This window comes from Mus caroli, unplaced genomic scaffold (assembly GCF_978045245.1).
Source record: "Mus caroli unplaced genomic scaffold, Mus_caroli_1 scaffold_16, whole genome shotgun sequence".
Taxonomy (NCBI): domain Eukaryota; kingdom Metazoa; phylum Chordata; class Mammalia; order Rodentia; family Muridae; genus Mus; species Mus caroli.
Genome location: NW_028227271.1, coordinates 73,251,360 through 73,264,019, shown reverse-complemented (window position 1 = coordinate 73,264,019; position 12,660 = coordinate 73,251,360). Strand labels below are relative to the sequence as shown.

The following is a 12,660-nucleotide window of genomic DNA, read 5'->3' as shown; positions in this document are numbered from 1 at the left end:
ACCTCACAACACCAGCACCCATCATGGTTCAGATCTGGAATGTTCCTCAGGGGTGCGCGTGGCAAAGGCTTGACACCCAGTCTGGCAATATTTGTTGATGGGAGAACCTTTAAAAGGCGGGGTCTAATGGGAGACTTTTGGGTCATTGAAGGAATCTGTTTGAAGGATGTGTGGAACTCTTGAGTTTTTTCCTCTTTCATTTGCTCCCCCAGCCATGAGGTGAACAGATTGGAGCCACTGTGTTGCTACAGGCTCAAAAGCAATGGGGCCAGTAAGGAAGGTGCTGGAATCTCCAAGGCTGTGGCCATAAGATTTTATTGTTATTTTTTAATGTATTTATTTAATTCTGCAGTGGGGATAGAGCCAGGATGTGGCTCCTGCAAGGGAAGCTGTGGAAAACTGAAGTATGCTGCCTCCGAACCTCTCCTTTTTCAGGCGAGTTACTGCATACACGGGGGGGGGGGGGGGGGATGGGGGGGCACAGCCCTCCAATGTCTTTCTTGCAGATAGGGAAACCACAGGGCTCAATGATGTCACTAACGTTCAAAACAGACAATGGCAGGGAGAATTCGCACCTTCTGTTACTTCTTCACTCTTTCCAGATTCTGTTTAGGAAACAGCCTACTTAGAGAAAAGTGAGAAATGTCCTCCAAAGCCCTTACCCAGAAGTCAGCCAGCACTAGGAGGAAATACTGCTGGGCTGAGAAACCTGGTATCTGGGCCCAACTCACATTCACCAGACTGAAAGGACTCTCTCACCTCCCCCTCCCGCTCCCCCTTCCCCTCTCTCTATCTCTTTCTCTGTGTATGTTCTTGTTAAAAATGAATTATCCTCTCTCATCCCTAGAACCATTGTAAGATTCAATTAACACCAGTCAACATTACTAGAATCTGTTCGGTAGACACCAGTGCATAAAATGCTCCCAGAGTGGTACTCAACATGTAGACTAGTACCTGTGACAGACTGGGCTGGACATGCCCACATCCACCCACATGCCTCCTCCACAAGTGAAAGTGAATGAATATACTATTATATCCTAAGCATCCACACCATTTTCTGTGTAGGCCCCATTTGTTGCTCTCTCTCTCAAGACAACATTGTAGGGGACCCATTGCCTCTCTGTTTCAGGATTATATGGGTCTTTTGCGATTGCCATGGCTAAGGGCCTGGAATATAAGTGAAAACCATATACCAGGCTTCTCCTTCCATGGAGCTGACAGTCTAGTCCATGGAGAATTCCAGTAAATGAGCAGAGAGAAATAAGGACTGCCAGATGAGGTTGATCGCGTGGAGGCAGTAAAAACATGAACATAAACATGAGCCGGGCACCTTGGCTACATTTTCAGATCCCACAGGTCAGCTGACTTCACAAGCTGGTTGTACTGCAGGAAGGAGTCAATCGTGTAGGTATCTGGAGGAATCAGTGCCCAGTGACAGAAATAGCAGATGCCAAGACCAGAAGAACTGGCCTGTCCCACTAAAGAAGGATCAGAACAACCAATATGGGTCGAGGAGCCATAAGCAATGAACTGATAGTTTGCCAGGCCCTGTCACGAAAAAGCCTTGTGGGTTGTATGTGCTACAGGTTGCATTTGATGGCCACAAGGGCTTCAAACCTCCTCTACTAAGAAATTGTTTCTATGTAAGCCTGCAAACCACTTGCCTCTTGAGAACCGCAAGCTAAATAATTCTGAGTAATTTATGAATTACTCAGACGCCAACACCGTTACAGTGGAAAGCACCCCAGGAACGTGTAGGGAAGAGGGCCAAGGATGATGCACGGGAGATACAAATATTTACAAGTCTACAGAGAAGCTTGCCAAGCCGAATGGCAGCCACGGTGGTCTGGACAAAGCAGAGACATGGCGTCCCTAAAGCTAAAGAGCATCCAGAGCTGTCTGCAGTGCTCCTACGAGATCAAAGGCACTGGACAAGTGACCTTCGGATTTGGCAGCCTGGGGTCAGGGAGAGGTTCTGAGAGGTCAGTCAAGAGGTTCTGAGGGTAAGGAAGGAGTAGAGAGGTGTGGCACCCTGCCTCTTTTATTAGCTGTGTCCATCAAAGGTCCATGTGCAGCCTGGAAGGGATGGTGGCAGACCCTTTTCTAAAGATAGAAGACTGCTGATCTTGCAGAGCTGCGAGTTCTAGAGAGTAACGGATGAATTTTGCTGCAAAGTGAGCCAAGGAGCCAGGAGCTGCCATCTCTGAACGAAACCGCGGGCTGGGGTCTCGAACCACCAGCAGGCTACGCTTCCCTCAGTGACAGCTTGGCTAGTGAACGTGCACCACCGGTCCAGCCCCTCGCCGATCGCAGGGCCGTCCCGCCCTTCACGTACACTCGCGCCCTGTCATCCTTCCCTTACAACAGCCTTGGAGTCGTACGTGGCGCTGGCCGCTGCGCATGCTCCACACGGACGGGCGGGGCGAGGCGAGGCGGCTCGCACAGCTCGGGTGGGCGGGGCCGTGCCACGCAGCCGTTTGGAGCCACGCCCCCCTGTCCGGGGCGGCAGTGCGCGTTCCCGAGCGGCGCGCGCCTCACGCCTTACCCCCGAGTCCTCGCGCGCGCTCTGCCGCCCACCCCGCCGCTGCCGTCGCCCCTCCGAAAACCAGCGGCGCCATGTCTTCGCCTCCAGAAGGAAAGCTTGAGACCAAAGCTGGACACCCGCCCGCCGGTACTGACTGGTTTGCACTTTGTCTTGGGGCGCCGGGCGGGGGCGGGGCAGGATCGGGGTCCCAGTGCCCGGGTGCCCCTTGCTTGTGCGCTGCGCAGGCGCGCAGGTGAGCGGGCCCGGGGTGCAGGTGAGCGGGGCGCGGAATCCAGCCCTCCCCGGCGGGGACACCCCAGTTGTACAAGTCAAAACTCAAAAGTAGGCAGTTTTTATGAGATTGCACAGATGTTTGCGTGGGAGACCCCCAACAATTAAAAGGTAGTGTTGTATCATGATGATTAATCGTGGGCTGACAGCATTTCACACTGACAGACCAAAGAAGCGGAAATAATTATGATCATTAATCACCCGGCATGACTTCCTTTATTCATTTAATTTTCGCATCCAACTCCCTCTTGAAAGTGGTTAAAACGGTATTTTTTTAAAGCAAACCCTGAACTTCTGAGCCAAAACTTCTCTTTACTGGCAGTTCAGTCCAGTAAAAAGCCACCTCTCTTAGGAAATGGTGAGCAACCTTTGTGTGCCTTGGGCAGCCGCCTCCACTCAGTTCCTGTTTGTTCCTTCATGGCTGGAGGAGTTGGCATTTCTGCTGCCCTTTCTGGTGGCAGAGATACCTGTGGAAGCACCACAGAGAGCCAGCCTGGAGGCCGTGGGTCCCAGAAGCCAAGTCTCCTGTGGTATAAAACCAGGGCTTCTCTCTGCAGACCTTGGAGGACTGTGTGGGGTAGGGACACATCTGTACCATCTTTCTGTAGTAAAAACTTAGACACTCCAGCTGCTGGCCCCACTGGAGAACAGGAGGAGAGAGGAAACTGCCTTTAAAGTATGCTGCATTTCAAAGCTGATTCACTGTGACAGTGCTTCTCAACTCGACTAATTGAGGTTAGGAGTTATAGCTACTGGAGTCTGTGTTCAGTGTAAGATACTATGATAGAGTATGGAAGGCTCTGGGTTCAATTTTCACTTCTTACAATACAAACCAACTTGTGGAAAGATTACCTTTAAGATACTGGCTCCTATCCCTAACCAAGTCTGTCCGTAATTGGTACCGGCTTGCTTCGCCAGTGGCGTCTCACTGAGTATATTAAACCACACTTCAGGGTAGGCCCTATGCCCCAGTAAATAGATGGCCAACGCAAAACGAACTCAGTGGTATTTTTGTAGACTTCCTGTCTCATGTGGCTTTCTTTGAGCATTTTTAAAAATCTTACTAGTCTATTGCTTGTGTATTTTGGTTTGTGGTTTTGTGGACTCTGTGAGAGAGAGAGAGAGAGAGGTATGGTGGGTAGGAATTGGCAGAAAAGTTGGAGAGAAGAAAAACATAATCAGACTATAGTGTATGAAAAAAATCTACTAAAAATACATAAAAAAAAAAAACAACAGCAAACATTTCCTTTAAGGAACACCTTGACCTTTAATTCCTAAAGGAGTAGTTTGTGTCTACCTGCCTGTGGCTCTGAGCTGCTTGGTGTGTCCTGCACAGTAGGATCACATGACTGATTCTCCCAAGATAAGGAGTTCATTAGTGTGTGCTGTTGGAAAGACATTGAATCAAAATAGCACTAATTAAATTACATGTAGAGACTATTCATATGGACATCTTAGGATCATAGAAAGAAAAACACACATGGGGGAAGTTTGACTTGAGAGTTCTGATTTTTCTTTAGTTTGTAAACAGGCTTTTGGATTGGAAATGAAATACATTGTTTGTGCCTGCAGAGAGAGCCACAAGCGCATGTTGTTAGAGTCTTGGGGAGCACCACTGGGCTCCTCTGGGACTGCGTTTCTCACCTGAATTTAGAGGCTGTAGCAGACGGTGGATCTCTGGGCCAACCTTGGGGATGTCAGCCACCCGCGGCTGGGCCCAGCCTTGGGGCTGTATCTCTTGCTTCTTTGCCTCTGTTTGTTCCTCTAGTTAATCAAACAGATAAATTCATGTGACCTTAGGTCATTTACCTGACCCAAAAGTCTGGCCGGAGAGTAGCTGTCAGTGTCACATGCTGCATATCCCAAGGCCAGCTAGACCTGTGAGCCCAGAGGGGTGGGTGGGAAGGCAGTGACTGGTTCTCAGCAGTGCCCCTAGTGTGCATGTTTCTCCCTATCCACAGAAGACCGAGGGCAGGGGCTGGAGATGGCTCAGTGGTTAAGAGAACTGACCCCCTGTTCCAAGGGTCCCGAGTTCAATTCCCAGCAGCCATACGGTGGCTCACAACCATCTGTAATGGGATCTGATGCCCTCTTCTGGTGTGTCTAAAGACAGCTACAGTGTACTCATATAAATAAAATAAATCTTAAAAAAAAAAAAAAAAGAAGACCGAGGGCACTGCCTGTTTGTGTCAGGGAGGCCTTAGGGTGTTTTTTATCTGTCTGGCAGCAGTGCTGGAGAGTAAATATCTTTTAAAAGAAGAAACGGCCACCCACTAGTCACGAAGAATAAAGGTTTGCCAAGAACACAGTTCATAAGTCAAAAGGACCGCCTTAAAAACTTTGGGAACACTTTCATTAAGTGCTTAAACTGTGTACCAGACTCGTGCTTAAATCTTTCATTGGAAATAATAAAATCCTCTCACCGCTCTTCTGCTGTCCACTCTCGTGTTTTCTCTTTAACGACCCTCCTCCCCTGTCCCTACAGGGTCCCCGTTTCCCTCATGGCTCCTCCACCTACTGTCTCCTACTCTTCTGGTTTCCAGGCTTACTAACATCTTTACCTTCTGGGGAGGGGGCAGCTGGCACAGTGCCTGGAACAGACACTCAGTAAACAGGTCCAGAAGCATTTCCTCAGGGTGCACTTCCCACCATACCTGCAGCCTCCCTCTCTTCCCCACTGCACAGGGGGCTGGATGGTGCAGAGTCAGAAGGGAGGAAACAGTAATTAGAACCTGGTCCGCGTTACAATGTAAATAGGTGCTTGGCACTTTCGCTACCATGGTCCGATGTCGATGTCGAGATATTGTGGACGGTGCCATTTAAACCTCTGGCAGAGCTGTTTGAGGTGACTTGCTAACGCCTAAGAGCTAGTTGTTGGAGATTGGCACCTTCGCATTCTGACCGTGTCATTATTCCCTGGATGTCACTCTTGAAGCTGTGGGATTTACTGGAGGACCTGCCAAAAGAAAGTGGAGGGAAGGACGGAAGGACACGGTGCTGCAGAGACCTTTCTGTGAGAGGTGACATTTCATTGTAGTGTGCACGCATCTCCCTAACAGCAAGCCCGCCTGCTGCTCTTCACTGGAAAATGTGTGTGGAGAGACAGGGCGGGAGCATTCCCCTCAGGGCTCTGACTGAGATAGCCATGTATTAAGAAGTGGCATTCAGCAGCCAGCCGTGCAGTGGCCCACACTACTCATGGTGACTCATCCCTGCCAGTCCCCATGTGACCTGGATAAAGAAGAGCTTGGCACATGCATGTTTCAGGCCTATAGCCCCAGCCTCATGCACCCATTTCCCAGGGGAGCCAAAACTATAAGTAAGTCAAGTCTCACAAATCTCATGATATGATCCCATCGGCCACCATTGCTAATTTTGTGTCTTTCCCCCAAAAGCTGTTCTCACATCCCCCACAGAACGGAGCCAAAGGAAACATAAACGTGGCTGTGTGTGTGTCAAGCACAGTGGGAAGTAGACGTCTCGCTAGTTTCAGCAACACAGATAATCCAGCCCCATTACACTAATCATTCAGACATGGCTTCAGGACCGAATTAAAGCCCGTGCATGATCATTGACCCTGAAGAACTTTCTTGCGGAAGTTTTTTGGATTATCCAGAGTGTCCTGTTGCTGTAAATGGAAGGTGAATCTGCCTTTTACGGTAGCGAGCTTCCTGTAATGTTCATGGGATGAAGGCACCCATGCTCAGCCAATGAGCCAGCCATTGACCACAAGTCGAAAGGCTCAAGAGCCCTCTGCTTTCACTCCCAGCATGCTGAGGGGCAGAAGACCCTGTTGTGAGTGGTTTCTGGTAATAGGTGCTGCCTCTGCTCCTTCGACATCTCTGGCTACTTATCCCTTCTGGAGCCTTCTGTGCATGTCCTTTTCTTTGCAGCAGATCCACTCTGTGTCCTGATGTGGGTTGGTGGCTGTCTCCCATCCATACATCAGACAACTTCTCATGGACATAGGGAATATTCGCTTGTGTGAAAACAACCCTGTGAGGTACAGCATGTGAGCAGACGAATTGAAGTTTGCTTTTTTCCTGCAGCACGGAGTCCCAGACACTCTGTACCACTTGCCCGGTGATGTCTGTCTCTCACTAGTAGAGTCACTCTTCCTAACTAAGATAGACTGCATTTCCTGTTCCCTTCTATCTATGCTCCTGTCTCACTTACCCCAGGGGAGTTCTGATTCCACCTCCCCTTGCACACGTGCCTCTGCAGTGCACTGCCTGGGCTTAATCTAACCTACACGTGCAGGTTGTTTTCTTGTGTTCTCTCCACCAAAACGACCATCAAAAACCCTTCATCTCTTAAGGGTGAATTAGCCTCCTTATAGATAACATGTCAACAGCCCTTCTCTAGTAATTACAAAGGCAGCTGCCCTTGGCCTGCACGATTTAGGATCTGCAGTCAGGCTTGAGAGACACTGGTGTGCATTACAAACAGCTGTCCCCAACTCCCCATCAGATGCTGTGCCCAGTGCCTGCAGGGTCCTGGAAGGACTTTCTCTCCCCACTCCACCACCCCGCTGCAGGCTTTTCCAGCCATTTGTTGCTCTTTAGCGATAGCTGCCAGTGACTCCCTCTCAATGTTCCACACTGTAACAGCTGAGGGGAGCTTGGTCCATGGATGGCAGGTAGTCACTTGCCCCCTTCATTTGTTTCCAGGGCCAGTCTGACCAAAAAGGAAAAAAAAAAAAAAGCTTCGTCTACCCCGTTTTCTGCTAGGACAGGCAATCTACAGATCACTTTTTATTTCTAACTTTCTTCCCTCCTACAGGTAATGTAGTGATCAGGACCTGTCCACAGTCTGTCTCGACGCTATGCTTGAAAGGATTCCCCAGTGATTAATGGTCTAGATCAGTCTGGTCCAGCTGTGCCTCTTGCAGGCTGTGCCCCTGAGAGAAACTGGCTTGGTCCTGGTCCTGCATGTCTCAGGCCCTGTCACAGGGCACTAAAGTGTGGTGATGGTGAGGTGAGGTGAGGTCGATGCCTAGAACATCATGGCAGTAAAAGAAAGAGCAGAGATGGCAGACCTACCCAGGATCTGGGAGTCTCAGGAAGAGTCCCTAACCTAGTGCTGGTGTCCTGATGAAGGTCCGATGATTGCCAGTGATCACATCAGTACCACAATGGTCTCCTTCCCTAGGAGTTGTTACCTCCACAGTGAGATGTTCATGCACAGAGGATTTGAGTACATGAGACCTTTCTGAGCCCTGAATTTTCACTTTCAGCACCTACTTGGTAGAGCGGAGCACATCTTGTATGCCAGACTCTCTCAAGAGATGCCTCGGGAGCTAATTCAGTTATCCTCGGTGTCACTGAGAGGGAGGGACTTGTCACTCTTTCTTCACAGATGGAGGCCCCCTGAGGCACAGAGGGCCAGGCATGCTTATGCATTCGTACACACAAGTGTATGCAGAGCCGAGGTTTGAATCTGAAGGCCTTTAACCTCAGCAATACAGTCAGACTGAAAGGAGTCTGTTACTCTTCAAATGTGACTCTAATTTCAGTAAGAGCCACCCCCCAAAATCTTGAATTTTCCTTTTTTTTTTTTTTTTCAAAAAAAAAAAAAAACCTACATTTACAAATGATTCTACAGATTTCTAGTTTCTCAAACAGAATTCTAGATAAGCTGATAGAACCATTGTAACATGCTGTCATAACTTTTCACATTCTTGCAAGCTAAACTGAATCTGCCTCGGCCTTGAGTTATGGTCAACATTGCCACTTTTATTGCTGCGTTAATCACAAGCGTACTGAGATGGATTAATGAAGTTCATCGTTTTTAGAAACGGAATCAAATGTCAGTGCTGATGCTAGGTGACTGAGCCCTGGCACCGAGAGCTTCTGCGGGGAGTGAACAGGCTGTTCCAGGGGCGGCGCCTCCAGAGATGGGGTCTTTGAGACGTCACCTTGACATTCGCTACCAGCTCTCTTTCTCTTTGTGAACTAGCCCATTTCACTTGCAGGCAGTTTGTGGAGACTATAGTATCTATGAACTGCCATATTTGAAATCTTCCAAAGACACCATTAAATGCCACAGATGGGCGGCTCCTACAATAGACATTTCTTTCTCATGGTCCTGGAGGCTGGAAATCCAAGATCAAGGTGTTGACAGTGCTGGTTTTCTCTATGAATGTACATCCGGGGGCACAAGTTCTGTTGCCTTGGGATCATCTTTGACTTTAACTTATCTCTTAGAGGCCTTGATGCCTAATACCATCACAATCTTCAGTCTGTAGCTAGTGATATTTACTTCACCGTTACAATGTTCAGGCGGTGACAATTAGTACTTCACTGTGTGTCTTTCATGATAAAACAGCATCTTTCATCAGTTTCTGGTGGGCTTGGGCAGGAGGAAGGAAGTATATTCTAAAAACCACTTAGGGGTCAGTTTTAGACTCTTCATTTTGTGAAAACAGTCCATTATTCTCAGATAGAAAAACATCTTAACATACCACAGAGTTTTAATCCAAGTATTTCAGTGGGGCAGAAGCCTTAGGTTAAAATTTTCCCTACAAATGGTGGCTCTTTTGTGCTCTTTAGATTTTGCATTTTTTTTTAATTTTTTAAATTTTAGTCTAAACTCAAAGTTAAAGAAATCCTTAAGGACCAACAACAAAAAAAGGATCTCAAAATGAGACATGAGACTTGGGCCTTAGTGGGCCAGGTGTAGGATAGCAGACCCCAGCATAAATGTAGGACACCAGACCCCAGCATAAGTGTAGGTAGGACACCAGACCCCAGCATAAGTGTAGGTAGGACACCAGACCCCAGCATAAGTATAGGACTCCAGCATAACTGTAGGACACCAGACCCCAGCATAAGTGTAGGACACCAGACCTCAGCATAGAGCTGGAAGCCTAGAGGTCAAACTTTGTGGGGGAGAGGCTTGTCCAACCTCGCAGTGAGACAGCAAGAAGCTGTCCTCCATTAGCCCAGGCTCTGAATGGGAGTCAAAAGTTGGAGAATCTGTAAACACAGGAATGATCTTAGTGGAGGTTAAGCTGAAATATACATTATATGGTATGTCCATTGCGTTTCTAGTCTGTAAAAAAAAGAAGAAGAAGAAGAAGAAGAAGATCTGCTAGAAGCATCTTCTTCTAATTAATTTTGGCTCAGGGTCTCAGACTCTTGAAGTCAAAGAGGTATGGTGGCAGTCACACATGGTGACTGGAGGTGTAGTGAACGCTTCTCATTCTTGTCAGATTGGTGCCCAGGACTGGAACCAGAGCTGAGTTATAACACCTTCAGTGTCACCCCTACCCCCTTGAGCTTCGTATATTCAAGGTTAAAGACCTTGGTACCGTGTCTCAAAGTTCCACCGCCTTGTTAAGCAGAGCCACCAATTGGAGTCCAAGGGCTCCAGACACAGCCCTGTGGGACACGCCACATTCAAACCATCACATCTGTGGCCCTTCCATGCTACGAAACCCATCGGAAGGGTGACAGAACCTGAACAAAAATAGTTGCTTCCTCGCCACAGAGCTCCTGTCTGCACCAGGACCCCATAGGATCCTAATAAGTTCAGGGAAGACAGCACATGGCCCACAGCCATTCACCCAGGAACAAGAACAGCAGACAGGCAGACAGCAAGAGTAGACACACAGGACCCCGGATGGCTGAATATCTGGACAGGCAATTGTAAGACAGGTGTGCCTGAAACAAATGCATGATTAGAGACTAGGGAAGAGTAAGTCACCAACAAATAAGATTCAAGGATATGGAGACAAAGCTAAGCTCTTTAAAGAGAAGTAAAGTTATTAAAAATCAACTGTTGAAATAAAAGGTAAATTTCTGAGAGTATTGTTAAAGAGGTTGTTTTTTTTTTTTTTTCAAAGTAGCTTGGTGTTCCCATATTAAAAGATGAGACACCAAGGTTTTAGTTTCCACCACAGAGTAGCCGGTGTACAGACCTCTGATCCACTGGTCCATTCTTCTGCCTTCTGGGGACAGCTCCTTTGCCTGCTAATCATGAAAAGCCAGTGTCCCTTTCTTTCATCAGAGTCCAAGCCTGGGAAGTCCTTCAGCTGCTCCTCCCTGTCCACTGTAAACTTGCCTGTCCGTGTGACCCAGCAGGACCCATCCAAGTGAGGAACAGCAAAGACAAGCTGACTGCTCCACTCCATGGGGTACAAGCTGTCAACGTTGTGGTAGAAGCATAGATAGCTAACCTCAAGAGGAAGGGAGGGGCTCTGCGGGCAACAGAATACCACAGCAGGACACTCCTGTCCTTGTTTAGAGGTCTCTATTTTAGGAGCTTCAGTGTCTTTGGAGCTGTGTGTTGGCAAGTACTGGCGATGAAGAATAATTACATTTTAAAGGAAACAAGAAAACAGTTATCCTGGACCAGATTGGCATAACTGTCTCAGGAACACAGAAGTGGGTGACTGATAGAACCCCTGTGAAAGAGGTGACAAGCTTTTGTAGACACAGAAGAAAGCCATAAGTCAGTACAATGGGCAGATGCCTGGTAGGGAGCGTCAAGTTGGTGGCTGAACAGGTGGGAAATCTTCCCTGTAGGTTGTTGATGTTACTGTAGTCTTTGGCTTTAGGTCTGGTAGAGGCTACCGGTCTGCTAAGGAATACATTCTTAGAGAATTATCCAAGTCTTGAGAACATTAGGTTAGAAACAGAGGTTGAAGGTCAATGGCTGTTAATGGCTAGATACAGCCAAGGTAGTTTAAACTCGACCCACAAGACCCTCTGTTCACTACCACAGTGCTCACCACTCAACTCAGGAAAGCACGGGCCTCCAATGGGGTCTTTACACAGATCAGCTTTCCAAAGACCTTCAGCTTCACACCACCATGTAAGGCTGCATGAGGGTAGAGCCAGCACTTGCAAGCCATGTCGTGGATCACTGCTACTAAAACATGAACCCCAGGATTACTGGGGGGATTTGGTGTCAGATACATTTGGGGTGACTTCCAACTCCATTCCACCAAAAAGCTTCTTGATGCACGCCGGCATGATGGATGCTCAGAAAATCTTTCTTAGGCCCATTTGGGGCCGGAGAGATGGCCAAGTTGGTACTGTGCTTGCTCTGGAAGCCCAGGGATCTGAGTTCAGACTCCTGGCATCCACATCAAAGCTAATTCGTATCTGTAATCCCACTGCTAGGGAGGGAAGAGAGACTGATTCTCAGAACTTGGCTGATTCAGAAAAGCAGGTGGAGAAAGAAAAGACTGAGGGTCTGCTTCTGGCCTCCACACTCACGCACTTGGTTCTGCCTACCTGGCGTTTCCCACCCTCTCATGCCTCCCATCCTAGAATCTCCACATCCAATCCTCCCTCCTTATAAAATAATCACATTAGTCAGTAATGATCCGAGCACAAAGAGATCCCACTTCACACTGACTGTCAAGGCTACAGTTAGAAGGATCAAGTGTGGATGCACGTGTAGACATTGGGGGCTCATCCTGGTGCATGCCTCCTGATTTCTCAGCGGGGTATACAGAGCTCCTGTGGGACCCAACTACCCCATTCCTATATACAGATCCAAGGAAACAAACACACAGACAGAGAAAATGATATAAATGGTATCCAGAGCTTCAGTGCTCATAACAGCCCAAGCTGCCAACCACCTAAATGCCCACCACCTACTGAGTGGCTAAATCAAAATGTGGTATGTCCCTGCAGAGGAGGAAGGAGGAAGCCTAGTACATGGGGTAACCCAGGAAAAGAGCCAGTGACCAAATTCTGTGTGTTTTGTGATTTCTTCTCCACCCTAGATGTCCAGAATAGGAACGTCTAACTGATGGTTACCAGGAGCCAAGGAGGGATGGATAGGAAGACTGTCCATGGGTACGGGTCTTCTGCAGGGGGTGATGAACGCAG

At 48.2% G+C, this 12,660-nt stretch overlaps 1 protein-coding gene across 1 annotated transcript in view; it reads left to right on the top strand.

Moving 5' to 3' along the window:
• The first annotated feature begins 2,405 nt into the window (after positions 1 to 2,405).
• Dap (death associated protein) overlaps positions 2,406 to 12,660 on the top strand; it is a 49,695-nt gene continuing 39,440 nt past the window's right edge. The window contains exon 1 of the mRNA XM_021183854.3: positions 2,406 to 2,671. Coding sequence (XP_021039513.1) covers positions 2,617 to 2,671 — 55 coding nt within the window. The 5' untranslated portion in view covers positions 2,406 to 2,616. The remainder of the gene's footprint in view (positions 2,672 to 12,660) is intronic.